General features: G+C 38.8%; 1 protein-coding gene across 1 annotated transcript in view; it reads right to left on the minus strand.

The window, feature by feature from the left end:
• Mlip (muscular LMNA interacting protein) overlaps positions 1–17,117 on the minus strand; it is a 140,236-nt gene that overhangs the window by 20,561 nt on the left and 102,558 nt on the right. The window contains exon 12 of the mRNA XM_051140834.1: positions 10,333–10,539. Coding sequence (XP_050996791.1) covers positions 10,333–10,539 — 207 coding nt within the window. The remainder of the gene's footprint in view (positions 1–10,332; positions 10,540–17,117) is intronic.

Consider the following 17,117-nt stretch of genomic DNA (forward strand, 5'->3'; position numbering starts at 1 on the left):
GGAAATTCCTCTAAAATCAGGAATAAGGCAAGGCTGCCCACTCTCTCCATATTTCTTCAATATAGTACTCGAAGTTCTAGCCAGAGCAATAAGACAACAAAAGGAGATCAAGGGTATCCAAATGGGAAAGGAGGAAGTCAAATTATCCCTATTTGCAGATGATATGATAGTGTACATAAGTGACCCTCAAAATTCCACCAGAGAACTCCTACAGCTGATAAACACCTTCAGCAAATTGGCTGGATACAAAATTAACTCAAAAAGTCTGTAGCCTTCCTATACACAAATGACAAGCTTGCAGAGGAAGAAATTAGGAAAACCTCACCCTTCACATTAGCCACAAGCAATATAAAATATCTAGGAGTTACCGTAACTAAGCAAGTGAAGGACTTGTATGAAAAAAATTTCAAAACTCTGAAGAAAGAGATTGAAGATGACCTGAGAAGATGGCATGATCTTCCTTGCTCATGGATCGGGAGAATTAACATAGTAAAAATGGCCATCCTACCAAAAGCAATCTACAGATTCAGTGAAATCCCTATCAAATCACCTACACAATTTTTAAAGACATTGAAAGTTCAATTCTGAACTTCATATGGAAAAACAAAAACCCAGAATAGCTAAAACAATCTTGTACAATAAAAGGTGCTCCAGAGGAATCTCCATACCTGATCTCAAACTGTACTATAAAGCAATAGTAATTAAAACAGCATGGTACTGGCACAGCAACAGGCTGGTTGATCAGTGGAATCGAATCGAAGACCCAGATATGAATCCACACACATATGGTCACTTGATTTTTGACAAGGAAGCCAAATCCATTCAATGGAAAAAGGATAGCATCTTCAACAAATGGTGCTGGTCTAACTGGAGGTCTATGTGTAAAAAAATGAAACTGGACCCATATTTGTCACCTTGCACAAAACTCAAATCCAAGTGGATTAGACCTCAACATAAAACCAGAGACACTAAGCCACTTAGAGGAAAAAGTGGGAAAGAGCCTGGAACATATTGGCACAGGAGACAACTTCCTGAACAGAACACCAACAGCCCAGGCCTTAATGTCAACCATTAATAAATGGGACCTCATGAGGCTGAGAAGCTTCTGTAAGGCAGGAGACACTGTCAAGAGAACAAAGTGACAGCTTACAGATTGGGAAAAAATCTTCACCAACCCTACATCTGACAAAGGTCTAATATCCAAATATAAAGAACTCAAGAAATTAAACACCACCAAACCAAATAACCCAATAGAGAAATGGGGCTTGGAACTAAACAGAGAATTCTCAACAGAGGAGTATCAAATGGCTGAGAAACACTTAAAGAAATGCTCAACCTCCTTAGTCATCAGGGAAATGCAAATCAAAACAACTCTGAGATTCCATCTTACACCCATCAGAATGGCTAAGATCAAAAATCAAGCGACCACACATGCTGGCGAGGATGTGGGGAGAGAGGAACACTCCTTCATTGCTGGTGGGAATGCAAACTAGTACAGCCACTTTGGAAATCTATCTGGTGCTATCTCAGAAAAATGGGAATAGGGCTTCCTCAAGACCCAGCTATCCACTCCTTGGAATATACCCAGAAGATGCTCCACACACAACAAGAAAATTTGCTCAACCATGTTCATAGCAGCCTTATTCATAATAGCCAGAACATGGAAACAGCCTAAGTGTCCCTCAATAGAAGAGTGGATAAAGAAATTGTGGTACATATACACTATGGAATACTACTCAGCTATTAAAAACAAGGAATTCCCAAAATTTGTGGATAAATGGATTGAGCTAGAAATGATCATAATGAGTGAGTTAACCCAGAAGCAGAAAGAATCAAATGGTATATACTCACTTATATCTGCATACTAGCCCAAGGGATGTCCCACAAAGCCTTCACTTACCAGGAAACTGGGACAGAGGGGAACATCCTATTGGGACTCTAAATGAGAGATGCATGGGAGAACAGCAAAATAAAAGGATCCAGAGGGTCCTAGAAATCTACAAGTAGAACAATATGATAGGCAGATTTGGGCCCAGGGGTCCCGCTCAAACTAAGGCACCAGCCAAGGACAATACAGGAGGTAAACTTTAAACCCCTTCCCAGATCTAGCCAATGGTCAGAATGTTCTCCACAGTTGAGTGGAGAGTGTGATATGACTTTCTCACGTGCTATGGTGCCTCACATTTGACCATGTCCCCTGGAGGGGGAGACCTGGTGGCACTCAGAGGAAGGACAGCAGTAGCCAAGAAGAGACTTGATACCCTATGAGCATACAGGGGGAAGTAATCCCCCTCAGGAACAGTCATAGGGGAGGGGAATAATGGGAAAATGTGGGGGGGGGAGGAATGGGAGGATACAAGGGATGGGATAAACATTGAGATGTAACAAGAATAAATTAATAAAAAAAAAATAATAATATAAAAATATAAAAAAAAAAAAAAAAAAAAAAAAATAAATGGAAAAAAAAAAAAAAAAAAAAAAAAAAAAGAAAAGTAAACATACTTTTATAAAATGACTTCCAGAGTATTTTATTGTTATTGTCCAGACTGAGTTCAATCAACGTTACAAAAATAAAAATAAATAAAATATATATATATTAATTTTGTAAAACGGCTTCCATAGAATTTGGAGTGACTTAAGTTTGTGATTACAGACCATCATGGTCATTTATATTTGGCCTGAGAATAAATCATCTCTTATTCTTTTGTAAGTAAGAGTAGCCTGCGTGTGTGTGTGTGTGTGTGTGTGTGTGTGTGTGTGTGTGGTGGTGGTGTGTGTGTGTGTGTGTGTGTGTGGTGTGGTGTGTGTGTGCGTGTGTGTATGTGTGGTGTGTGTGTGTGTGTGGTGTGTGTGTGTGGTGTGGTGTGTGTGTGGTGTGGTGTGTGTGTGTGTGTGTGGTGTGGTGTGTGTGTGTGTCTGTGTGTGTGGTATGGTGTGTGTGTGTGGTGTGGTGTGTGTGGTGTGGTGTGTGTGTGTGTGTTTTGTGTGTGTGGTGTGTGTGTGTGTGTGTGGTGGTGTGTGTGTGTGTGTGTGTGTGTGTGTGTGTGTGTGTATGTGTGTGTGTCCAGCAGAACATAAAATCCAAATATTCAGGGAAGGTTTCTGAAGGTGGAAAAGAGGGTGGCAAATGACAAGACACACGTTTGATTAAACGGAAGTATTTAAAAAGAAATATGCTTCAATGAAGGAAAAGTCATCTAAGATGAAGACATGTCTTCCTGGTTACACAGATGGCTTGTTTCTTTCATTCTAGCATCAAATTTATATTAATAAAGCTATATGTGGGAAAGCAAATTAAATTCAACACTAAAGTTGGAATGTCCTAGTAAAAATTTTACTTGAGGCCCCTTGTTTTGGGTCCATGGCAGGCAATATCCAGTGGAGCCAGCTTCTCACCTTATGATGGCACAGGAAGAGAGAGGAAGAAGAAGAGATCAGTATCCTTCAATGCCCTCCAAGGACCTGGCCCAGTAACCTAACTTCCTCCTAAGAGGCCTGACTCAAGAGCTCCACTTCCTCGCGGGGGAGCATCTTGGAGAAACAGCTCTCCTTTCTTTTGGTTTCTTGGCTTTCTGAGACAAAAATCCTGCTGTGTGGCACAGGGTAGCCTCAGACAATGGCAACCTCTCACATCACTCTTCAGAGTATTAACAGAGAGCTTCACTACACCCACATGAAACTTTTGTGTGCCAACCTTTGGGGTAGTTTCAGATCCAAACAGAACAGAATGCGCGCTCACTGTCCTCAGAGTGCACTTGTGCTGTGGTCTGGTCAGAAAAATAAACTTACTTGATTTTGGTAACAATCTAAAGATTTTATTCCTCCCCCAAGGGGTTGAATTGATTTTTCAAATATAGGCATAACAGAACTTAATGATTCACCAAAAGAAATTCAGCAACAGATATCTTATCAGCATGACTGAAATGGTTTGTTACAAAACAAACCAAATATTTCTTCACCAAAAAAAAAAAATGAACAAACAAAATATTTCTAAAAATAAAACTGCCTCAAAATAAATAATACACATGGTAGTTTGTGTTTCTTTAAAGTCCAATCTGATTAGGTCACAATGTTATCTACACAGAAACATGGATTTTCCTAGCTATTTGAGAGACCCTAAAGTCTTGCGCTGACTGCTGCCAGCAGTGATGTCAGCCTGTGGGTTGGGGAAGCCTAGACTTCAAATTTAGTTCAAAAGCACAAGACTGGGTGAGCAGGCCTGTACCAGTGTCTACACGTGGCATCTTATCGCTTTTAACACAAACTTACTGCTGTTTGCCTGTGATGTTCTTGCCTGCTGCCTGTTCTCTCTAGTGATTAGTACAGTTTCTCTACCGAGTTCCTCTGCCCGGGTACTACAGACTGCGCTGACTTGTCCTCAATTGTCTTTTGTTTGTTTGTCTTTTGGAATTTTTCCACAGTCATAACTTGTTTGTCAATATAACCTCCATGGGATGCTTTCTTTGAGCCAGTTCCCCACTCCCCTAACCTGTCTGGAACTCACTCCCAACATAATTTCTCATATGTGAATTCCCTTCTCTGGAGAATTTAAATAAACAGACAATCAATTATCTCTAGTAATATATTTATTAACTAATCAATAAATAACCTGCTTTACATGTTCCTGATCCATTGACAATAACTCCCTGACTAATGATTCAATGATAATAAATGCCTGGCTAACAGCACTCTAATTCTTGCTAAAGAAAAGTTTAACTCAACTATTTTGCCTAAAAGATACATTGTAGCCTCTTCGAGTAAGAACCCAACACCAGATTCAGTGTCCATTTTAAATAGTAAAATCGTGACTTTTAAATACAAAGGGTATAAAAAAAAAATAAAAAACCACTGGACAGCTCACCAGAATGAGCATCCCAGCATGGTATGTGAGAGGGAGCAGAGCACCCACTGCCTCGCTCATCACATGGGAATGTGGGTCACCAGTGACGTTTCTCATTGCTATGATTAAGTATCAGACAAGTCATGGTTTACCAGGGGGGCCCATGGGGCGCACAATTGAGGACAGTGTACACTATTGCAAAGAAGTAATGATAGGATCAGCTTAGTCTGTGCTACAAACCGGAAAGCAGGGTAAGGAATACTGCAGGTTGACCGGCTGTTGTTCCCTTTCCAGCTTCCTTCAATCCTGGACTGCAGCCCATGGAATGGCACTACCCATGCTGCCCCTGTTAAGGCTGGGTCCTGCATCCTCAGGTAGTCATCTCTAAATACCCTCAGACAACCTTAGAGGTGCTTATAACTCCAGTCAAGATGACAATGAAGGTCAACCATAAAAAGATGCATGAATGACATGAATTGTACTCCTTGGGGTGTGCCCACAATCAGCTGGAGAATCAAATCAAGATCATATTTTTACACTTGCTAGTGATCAGGCTCTGTGAGCATAGGCACTTGCTGTTTTAAAGCCTGGACACCTGAGTTTGATTTCTGCAACCTGTGTATAGAAGGAAAGATGTAAGTAACGCCACAAAGCTGTCCTCTGACTGCCAATGCATGTCATAACATGCACTCCAAAACACATATGCCATGCATATACAAAGTAACACTCTTTTAAATTTGCAAATACAAATAAAGTTTAGCTAGGTGCAGCAATAGGTATGGATACTTGTGGCTTATGATTACAAAAAACACAGATACAGAGGAGTTAAGGATTTGTGGAGCAACTAAGATGATGGCTCTGAGGTAGCCTCAGCATTTTCTTGCTTCTCATACAGATAACAATGTACTCTAGAGGCTCAGAAGTAGCTGGCTGGGATGCTGTAAGGCTATGCCACACAAGAGATTGCAGAAGGACAAAACATATGCCATTGCACTTTTGGTCAGCTTCCCTAAAGAAATGTGGGACTAGCTAGGACTGGTGGTGCATGCTTGTAATTCCAGCACTAAGGGAGGCAGAAGCAAGCAGATCTCTGTGAGTTCGAGGCCAGCCTGGTCTACAAAGCGAGTCCAGGACGGCTAAGGGTACACAGAGAAACTCTATGTCAAAAACAAACAAGCAAACAAACAAAACACAGATAGGTGATAGATAGATAGATAGATAGATAGATAGATAGATAGATAGATAGATAGATACATGGAATGGGGAACCACCAGAAGATTCCAGAATCTACACACAGGAAGATCAAATGGCTACACCATAATTTCTCTGTCTACCTGTATTCCAATACTGGGGTACCCCAAGAACTGATAACCAGCCTTTAACAAAAGTATTCTCTTCAGTTTATCAGGATTATTCTAAACATATTGGCACACCATACGTTGATTCAGGATCAGTATTTGCTTAAAATAGAAACAATGTGGTTTATTATGGCATCTGGGGTTCCCAGTGAGGAAAATGTATCATTTTGAGATTGTTCATCATTAACACACCATTTGCTACAATGCCTATGATGTGCGGAAACATCACGTCAAGTACATCACATCGTAAATGAACAAGAAAAGCTAAATAAAGAAACATGTCAGTCTATAATGGCACATGAGGTGCTTGGCACAGATAAAAAATGTAGAGATTGAGAAGGAGAAATGATCACTTTGAATGCTGCATGAAGAAGCCTCACTGAAAAGGAGGCATAATTTGACTGACTTGGAATATATAAATGCTCAGACCCACAAGGGGGAAAACTAGATAATTTTACATGGGGTGAATCTGTGTAGAGCTAGAATTGTAAAGGATGCTGATGGCATGCCTACAGGACAATACATACATCATTTCAAATTAAGTAGACAGGCCATGCAGAACAGTGTGAAATAGCGCTACTGCACAGCCAAGAAAGATCCCATTCAGCCTGCGAAATCACTAGCTACAAGAACAAAGTGAAAGGGAAATGGGTTATAATAGATGAAGCCAGCTTTCTGTCTGGAGACTTCAAAATTATGATATTAATGACACAAGTAAGGAAACCAGTACAGACTAGTTTCGAGTAAGATGAATGAGTGTGAAATGCCAACTTGATTTCCCAGCTGTATTTCCATTGCTGTCATAAACAAAATAATTAATAAATAAAATGAAAACCATGACCAAGGCAACCTACGGAAGGAGAGGGTTATTTGCGCGTATGGTTCCAGAGGGCTCAGAGTTCATTGCCGTCATAGTGAGAACAGTGGCATCAGGCAGGAATGTCAACTGGTGCAGCAGGCTGAGAGTTCATACCTTAAACCACATCCAGGAAGCAGAGAAAGAACACTGGAAATGGTGTGAGTCTGAGTTCCCAGCACTCACTACAGCACAAATCCTGAAACAAGGCCATGCTTCTCAAGCCAAACAGTGCCCACAGCTGGGACCTAATAAGTATTCAAGCATCTGAACCTGCAGGGGACATTCTCATTCAAAATACCACACCAAGGGGGCGGGTAGAGGTAAGAAGAAACTGGATCTCAATGGAGGAATAAGAATTGGAAATGTGCCTTTAGTACTCACCAACACTGTGATAATGGCTGAAATCTGTGTGCAGTCGAATTTCTGAAGTGCATCAACTAGAAAGTTAGCCAGTTGTTGTGGCAACTCATGCCTGAAGGTTATAATCCCCAGCTACGCAAAAAGCCTTGACTGACCAATGTAGCAAGACACTGTCTCAAAATAAAGTAAAATTTTGGCTTGGAGTATAGCTAAGTGGTTGGAACAATTCCTACTATACACAAAGCCCTTGGTTCAATCCCAAGCCAAGGAAAGGATTTTTTTTTTTTAAAGCAACAAGTAGACAAGAGATGTTCAACAAAGGGGAGAAGCAATCACTACAGACAGAGATAGAGGTCTGAAGAAATGTTGCTAACAATCAACTTATCTTTGTTAGATCAATTTCAGTTGAATAGGGGAAGCAAAATTAGAATACTTTCAAGAAAGGAAAGAAGGAAGGAAGGAAGGAAAAAGAAATAAAGAAATTGCTAGATTTACAGCATATTTGAGGAACTGGATGGAGAAGTTGTGTTGAGTTGTGTTGTATTGTTTTCTTGATTTTCCTTTGTGCTACAGGGGAATACCCAGTGAAGAAAAGATGAATGAAGACACAGACTTGAGGAAATGGCAGTTCAAAGACTTGATCATATAACATCTTGCCTCTACATGGTTCTTGTTAGATCTCAGGTCCATTAATATGTGCTAACATACTTTAGTCCTCCTGTTTCTTTTAGCCTCTGGTAAGGGGAAACTAGTATAATCCTCATTTATTACAGGAGGGAAGGAATTGTGGGTCAGAGTTTAAGATACAAGGAACTTGGTGAAAATTTAGAACAATGCACCGCAAGACCAACAAAAGAAGGACGGCACCTCACAGTCCTTTCAGATGAGAAACCCTGCGGACTGAACAATCACGGCAAATTCATCATGTGCTTCCAGAGAGTTCTTTAGAAGGAAGGGTGGGGAGATTTGGTTGTAGGTGAAGTTGTGAGGGCCACCTTGCAGATCACATTAGCACATTAGAGTAACGTTTACTGAGATGCCAGACTATGTTTTACAGCCACAGGCCAGGGTATTTCACACGGAAACAAGAAATGTCAGTGATATTCGCCATGGCTATGCCTATCATTAATTAAAATATTTTAAAAGGAAGGATAGGTGTATATGGCTTATCAATTAAGTCTTCCTTTGACAAATACTGCCTTACTACAAGATGATTTTTATTGTATTTTGGATATGAATGGCTTTTTGCTCAAAATAAATGAGTCTTAGACTCGGAAAGACAAAAATCTATTCATGAAAATTGTTCAGTTCATACACAGCTTTGACCTTTTCCATTTCCCTTGGAAAATATGTCCTCACTTGTGTTGCCTGTGCTGATAACCAATTTCAAGGACTCAAGTGACCCTTCCACTACAACCTGGCTTCTACAGGCAACTCTGCAGTATTTGGATGCCTATGACTTTTGTGCATTGTTTCCCACAGCCTGGACAAACAAAGCCAAAGTAGGAAAGGAATGCTAGATGTAATGTTGTTGAACAGTTGCAGTTATTATCAACAGATGAATCTGATTTAAATAACTGATCCCTATAAATATAACCATTACCTATCATGCATGAAACTTTGTAAGACAGATAGTATTTACATTATTATCACAAATAACTTATATAAAATGGTTTTATAGACATTTCAAATAAGATGAAATCATTTTAAGATGGTTCCTTCCCTGATATAAACTCCTTTTTATCAAACACGAAGAGCAAAACACACCTCAGATAAATAATATCATCCTAAATATTGTAGAAAACAGATAATCTAAACGTTTTTTTTAGTTCAAGACTTTGTTCATTCATCATAAAATATAAAAAGTGAACTTTTCCTCATATACCCATGCCCACTCTTCAGATGACTGTGCTTGTAATAGGTTATCAACATGATTTGTTTTTCAATGAATAAAACCTCAAGGGCCAAAAATTTTGTCCTGTCATCTCCTAGGAGATACCTTTGCTTTTCTTTTTAATGGCAATGATACACTTTATTTATTTTTTAGATAAACTTTTAAGTAGGATTTTGAAATATTAATTATTTAATTGAAGATGATTGTTATTCTGGGGAATCTTTAAGGTCTGAGAGTCTGTATTAGATAACTATATTGCTATGATAACATTCAGAAAGGCAAGGACACTTATTCAAAGGCCACACAGTGATGCTGTGTATTGTTATCAGGTCAGGTGAATGCACCCCGATACCAACCATAATTATATCATAATACATATAATGCACTAGCATACATGTGTAGTCCAGGTGCTGAGCACTTTGTGAATTGCAACCACATATATGTGTGTGTGTGTATATATATATATATATAATATATATATATTATATATATTATATATACATATATGTAATGTATATATATAGTATATATTATAAATTATTAGACAAATGGGCATATTTTGTAATAAAATGCTAACATTTTACAGATACATAAAGTAATTCTAAATATTTTTTCACTCACTGTCTGCAGCTATATCTCTTTAACAAGTCACAGTAATTAGTTAAACTTCTAAAGATATTGAATTAAGACTAGAACATAAATTACTAATGGTATTGTATTAATTTCTAGAAATTTCATTGATAGTTACACATTTGGGTTAGACCATGAAATGATGAAGAACACAGTACAGGAATAGTCTTAAAAAGAAAAATGCATATCTATTATTTCTCCAAGTCAATTGTTACCTAGTTAAAGTAATATAACTCAACCCAAATATATTTAATATTTCAAATATACTTAAATGCTAAAAATATAAGCATTTAGCGATATTATCTAGATATTTTCATATATGAGTTTTAGAAATTAAGTACTCTAAAGTTCATAGCGAAGAGCAATTCTCATTTGGACACAATAGTCTCACCTTATTGTATGTGTTCTGACTAAGGAGAGTGGGGCATTTCTCCTGTTCATCCCTCAATGAGAAGGAAGACAAATGACTGAAGGGTCCTGGGGTAAGACAGTCAGCATGAGAGAGGGTCTGTGGATGCAGCAAGGACTTAGCAGGAGGATAGAGTTTAGACTGATGTAAAGGATGGAGAGAGACAGGCTTGTGAGGGATGGCCACATCCTAGGAAGAAGAAAGGCACAGGGTAGGTTAGTGTATGAAAGTCAAGCACACTGCGACTTACCTATGAGAGATCTATGTTTGTTACAGCCTCTAAGGAGTAAGAAGAGCACTTCTTGTAAGGGGTCCCTCACAAAAATAACTTGTTTTCACAGTGAATAACTTGTCTCTTTGAATAATCCTTTCTACTCTGCTTCCACCTTTCTTGCAAACAAAACCTGAGCTTGCAACATATCTCCTGAAGATTACATTTGTTATTCCTCAATATATTGAGAGAAGAAATGTATAAGAGCAGAACCTATCCTCAGGGTTTGGGTGGGTCCAGGCAAGCAGTCAGTGAAGAGAAGTCAGCAGTGGAAGTCAACAACTTGGGAATGCAGCTGATTTGGTCTCGAATGTGCTGGAGCAATGGGCAGGAGTTAAATTGTGAACAGAAGCATAGAAGCTCCAGGAGCGTTAATTTATCCAGCTGAGCTAAGCAGAATAAAGAATCAGATAGAGGTGAGTCTTAAAGGATTGAAGACCATATTCAGTTCCAAGCGATGGTGTCTCGGATGGAGCCTAGCGGTACAGCAAGCAAGTGAGTTCGTTGTACAGGAGGCTTTATTTAGGATGGCTTATTAACATGGAAACGGGATGAATGTAAGAGTTTGAAGGGGTAGGCAATAAAATAAGAGCATGCATGTGAATATATACAGGAATCCACAAAGGATAGAAAGAGTTGATGTATGTGTAGGGTATATAGCTATAAAAACAAAGGGCTAATATTTATAGATGCATATAAACATCTTATATACATGTCAGAAGACAAAACCCACTAGGATATTCACTGTATGACAAGCAACTTACTCTTTCTTACCTGTTTGACCACAGAATCAGGCGGCAGTAGATATTTAATACATTAACATTGAATTTTAAAGGAAGATGATTTTTCTAATATCTTCAATTACGTATTCTGTTACTTCTGTGCTTCATAAGCAAAGGAAGACTATTTTTTTCATACTTGGAGCAACACTAGCATAAAATAGTACATGTGGGTCAAGATGACATTTGACTAACAGGTACACTCAACATGTAACAGTGAAATTAATATTTTATGTCCATTTCCTTCATTTTAAGCAATATATTTTTAAGTCTCTAATAGGCCTTTAAACCAGTAAATGAAAATGCTGATTGTAAGAGGAACATTGCTCTTTATTAATTTCTGTGGGTATTTAGTTGATTCTCTTGGAACTTCTAGGAATACTACCTTAAATGTCAACTCACCTAACACAGTACTGAATTTGCCTTTTTTTTTTTTTTAGTTAATACATATTCCCTTTTTGGGTTTTGTTGTGTGTTTGTTTAATTTCTTTGGTTAATACTGCACAGTACTGCTCATACTAATGAGCAACTTAAATGAAACACGTATAGTTGATCTATTAAATATTGGGGGTTTTTTTTGTTCTTGTTGTTTTTTTGTTTTGGGGGGGTTGAGACAGGGTCTTTCTGTGTAGGCTTGGCTATCCTGGACTCACTTTGTAGACCAGGCTGGCCTCAAACTCACAGTGATGTGCCCGCCTCTCCCTTCCAAGTGCTGGGATTAAAGGCGTGTGCCCCCACGTCTGGCATTGTTGTTTTGTTTTGTTTTTAATTTTTTGATCATTTAAATACTGGACTATCATTTAAATTGAAATATATTCTAATTTTCTCTGATTTCTTGGTCATGTAGTTATTAATTTAGTAACAACCAATGACATCATTTAGTGTCAAAAGCAATTAGTGGGAAACTGAGTAGCAAGAGCAAACCTGGCTGTGTAAGAACAAGACAATGTCCCTGTTGATAGTTGAGGAAGCTGAAGAAAGGATGGCCTAATCGTCTGTTGTTTACAGACAATTAGATTCCTTTTTTTTTCCTTGATTATGTTTTATTTTTTAATAACTTATTCAGATGACATCCCAACTGTTATCTCTTCACTTGTATTTTCCTGTCCCTCCTGCCCCTTTACAATTAGATTTCTTGGAAGGTGAAGTACCAGTTCTCTGAATGTCACTAGTCAAGTCTTGAGATCCAGGAGAAGTTATGGGAATCAAATAGGGTCAAGCCTCGTGTAACTTAAGAGAAAACCTTTGTGTGTGCTTGCCACATCTGCTTCATTGTGCCCAATCTCAAGACCAGGAAGTGGGTCAAGCTGTACACTTCTATGAATCATGTGCTGTCTCTAGGTTGTGTAGACAGCTGAGCAAAAAGAAAAAGTATACTTTGGTCACTATGGACACATTGAAGAAGCTGAGTATTTGCCAAGATGACTTGAGTACTTGGAAGGACAGAGGCAAAATGAAAAGAAGTTTCTAGGTGAGAATATTTAACACTTGAGACACACTCCTTCCGCTTCTGAGACTTGTGGTGCTAAAGCACATTGCAACTTGTTGGTTCCCCTCACTCTGACTTTGATTCTGTATCACTGGTACTACTCTTTATTTAATTACCAAGACTTTGCTCTGTCTTCCAAACAGTCCTTTGTTATGATTTTATAAAGGTCGTTGTTTTTTCTTAGCCTCTGGAAATATTAGTGTTGACAGGGTTTTGTTTTCCCCATAGATAATAGCACCTCTAAATGTTGTTTAATTTATGGTTTAATGGTTGTGCTAATTTTGCTGTGTTGTGTTTTGTACTAGAAGTTTCCTCTAAGTATCTGGGTATCTATTGCCTGCTTAAGTTGTGTGAGTCTAAAATAGGTTTTCTTAGAGATGCTGAGCTCACACACTGTCATTGGAGTTCACTGTCCACAATATGGAAATCTCAGTGGTTTGGGAGTTTTCTCCTTTGGGCTGATCAGATTGCTCACTGAAAACTTTCCAAAGCACCAGGATAAAGGTCAAAAGAACAAATACCTGCAGATAAAGCAGCCTGGGCTAGAGCATTAGAGATACAGTAGGAGAAATGAGAAAGAGCTATCAATGCAGGAGTCAGGCAATGCCATTTCCTGGAAAACCCAGCTGCCCTTTGCTGTGCCAGCTACCCTGTCCATCTGAAACCCAATTTCCCTCCACCCTGAAGAAGAGGAGCATGCCAGCCACTTGAGAAACAGGAGCTTGGGGATAGATACTTAAATAACTCGCGCTGTTTCCTTATTTTAGCTGCTGTTCCTTTATCTCCTCAGGGAGGTCATCATCAGGTGTATCTAAATCTTTAGCCTGTTGAGACCTCTAAGGTAAAGATAAAATCAAGGCTTGGATATCTAAGAGGTCAGCTCAGGATTTAGTTTCTCTGTCTGTTATATACGTTTCACCTCATCAAGACACTGTTATACCTCTAAAAGTACACTCTCCTATTTCATCTTCCTTTCTATGCATTTGTGAGACCTATCATGAAAGTACAACCACAGAGTAATTTCTTAAAAATTATTGATGGGGAGCAAATTTAGAGACGATGTTCAATCCTTGTTTGATAAAAGTGAAGCCTACAGAGTGAGGGTCTATTTCCTCCCTGCATGTCTAGAATGAGTCCTGTTGGCTCTTTAATGCACTGTTAAGTCTGTGCAGGCAAAACTGAGATGTTTACATGGCTTCTCCTAACTGAATTGGGCCTGTTTCCTTTCTGTGCACTTGCTCTTGGGTGGTGATCACAAGGCTCTAAGTGGCTTGCCATCATCTTTAGTGTCATCCAGTACTTTAGTGGATATTCCACAGCTGTCTCCACTGAAGCCCTGCTGACCCATTTGTGCTCCTGAAATGCCTTCTACCACTTCTATGGTTTCTCTTTTGGTAACAGGTTTGGTGGAATATTCTAGGAAATATGTCCGAAATTTGACATATCTAAGTTGTATGTCTTCCTTGGATTTACCTCTGTATAAGGAGGAAAGAGTGCTGTAGTTCTAATGGCTTCTGTGTTGTTAGCTATTTCCACGTATAGTTTTTATTCTGTATTTTATATTTTCTTCTATTTTTCTAATCTTCTAGCAAACAGCTTGCTGTTTTACATAGTTTTCAAAGGATACATTTCATGTTTGTGATTTATACATTTTCTCCTTTCTAGGCATCTAGTGTTAACTCTACTCTCTTGCTTTTTACAGGGAGCAGATAATGATTTTCTTCCTAAATAATATTTTCTTTAATTGTTTATATTTTTGTCTTCTAGCTGTTCTTGGGATTTCCAGTGTGAAAACACAATTATCTTTCTTTTCTTCATAGAGCATGTAGACAGTTATAAAAATTTCCTCTAAAACCATTTTAACAATTTCTAGAGTAGTCTAATAAATAACAATGTTAAGTACTGGGATTTCAGTATATCTTTTAGATAGACATTAAACTGGTTTTTAATTGTATTCTATTTTATTATTTTACAACATGGCTTTGGTATTACCGTAAAGTAACACAACCATTACTTAAAACATCAAAACACAGAACAATCTAAAATGACAATATGAAGAGCTTCTCTTAATCCTATGAACCCAGAAGCATTCTTCTAACATGGCTTTTAGGATGCCAAGAAACATGTCTCCTGGTTACGAAATAAATCACAAAGCTTCAATAATCAAGACACTATGGTGGCTGGGAAAGGAGGTGCATAAGCCAGCAAAACGGAGGAGAGAGTCTGAAGCTCAGTTCATCATGACCTTTGATAAGAAAGTCAAGGCAAAATGGAGGAAATGGATAGCCACATGTATAGCAATGAAATTGGACCCTTACAACATATGCAAAAGTCATTTTAAATAAATGTTCTGGAAAAAAAAAAGCAATGAAAAGTATTTTGACGATTACTTTCCTGGTTATTATACTCATCAGCCGGCAAACGGATGAAGAAAAGGTGACACATAGGCAGCATGAGACACTGTTCATCCTTTAAGAATAGAATCCCTTGGCTGGTGCCGTAGTTCAAACCCCTACCCAGATCTAGCCAATGGACAGGACATTCTCCACAGTTGAGTGGAGAGTGGGGTCTGACTTTCACATGAACTTTGGTGCCCCATATTTGACCACATCCCCTGGATGGGGAGGCCTGGTGGTGCTCAGAGGAAAGATAGCAGGCTACCAAGAAGAGACTTGATACCCTATGAGCATATAAAGGGGGAGGAGGTCCCCCTCAGTCACAGTCATAGGGGAGGGGAATAAGGGGAAAATGAGAGGGAGGGAGGAATGGGAGGATACAAGGGATGGGATAACCATTGAGATGTAATATGATTAATTTAATAAAAAAAAAGAATAGAATCCCACCAGATGTGACACAAAGATGTTGTTGTTGTTGTTGTTGTTGTTTAGTGGAAAGCCATACACGAACAGGTAATAAGTGATCTCACTAACACATTGTGCGATCTGGGAGAGATGACTTCATAGAAGCAGAGAGGAGAATGCTAGTTACCGAAGGATGGGGGAGAAGGAAGGACGGGAGATGAGAAATGTTGGTTGATGGTCAGAGAGTAACAAGAAGTTCTGGTGTGCCGCTACAATGTAGGGTGACTGGAGTCAGCAGTGACGTACATGTGAGGTGCCTGCCAAAGGGCACGTAGCCTCACTTAAGCAAATTAAATGGGCTGTGGAGGTCAGGTGTATGTAGCATTGCAATAAGTGGCAATCCTTCACTGTTAAACATGCTGAGAGAATGAGTCCAAAGTGCTCTTCCCGCAGGAGCAATGACAAGTGTTGATGTGTATATTTGGGTGCTGGATGTGCTACTTTGATTGAGACCATTTTGTAACTTAAAAGAATATCAAAACATCAAGATGTATACCTTAAGCATATATGATTTTATTTTTATCATAAACCAACAAAAGAAGGTATAAAGAAAATTAGAAATTTTATTATGAGTTTCTTCCTTAATCAGAAAGCAAATACTTCTTACACAGATATCAGGAAACTTTTGGGGATTCTTGGTTTGTTAGTTTATGAACTTTTGTGGTCTGACAGACTTGAGTGTCTTGTGCCCACATTGACGATTAGTGGAAGACTGTGTTCATCCTAACAGATAAGTTTTATGATATTAAGGGAATAGTGTTTTCTCTCACTTGGGGTTGATTGTGAGATTTCAGAGTTCAAAATTTTATTTACTATATGTAGTTCAGAGCATCATTGTTTCTGTTTTCCAATAGTTCTGTCATAAGCCAGAAAATAAGTTAAACTGATTTTGTCATTAATATCTTTTCACATAATCTCATAATTTTGTATGTGGATAGTAAATTTAGCATTAAGATACTCTGACCACATGTTCCTTTTTAGTTTTATTCTTTAGCATTAGGAGAAAACACTGTCTTACTTAAGGATCTGTTGTTCATTCTGAAGATATGTGCGCAGAAGCATTTGCAGGCGCATGTGAGGGCCATAGGTGGGTGTAAAATGTCTTCCTAAATTGCGTGTCCATCTTGTCTCTTATTTTTTTTTTATGAGACAGTTTCTTAACTAGACTGGCTGAGCCAAAAGTCCCTGAGTGCCACCTGTCTCCTCTCTATCCCTACGCCCCAGGTCTTACATATCGGTGCTGGAGAGCTGAACTCAAGGCCTCACAGTGGGGTAGGGAGCCCCTTACCCCTTAACCTTCTAATGTAGATTCTTCTGTGTCATTAGCGCTCCTCAATGGCCTTTCTTATATGTTCATCATCCCTTCA

This window comes from Acomys russatus, chromosome 32, assembly GCF_903995435.1.
Source record: "Acomys russatus chromosome 32, mAcoRus1.1, whole genome shotgun sequence".
Taxonomy (NCBI): domain Eukaryota; kingdom Metazoa; phylum Chordata; class Mammalia; order Rodentia; family Muridae; genus Acomys; species Acomys russatus.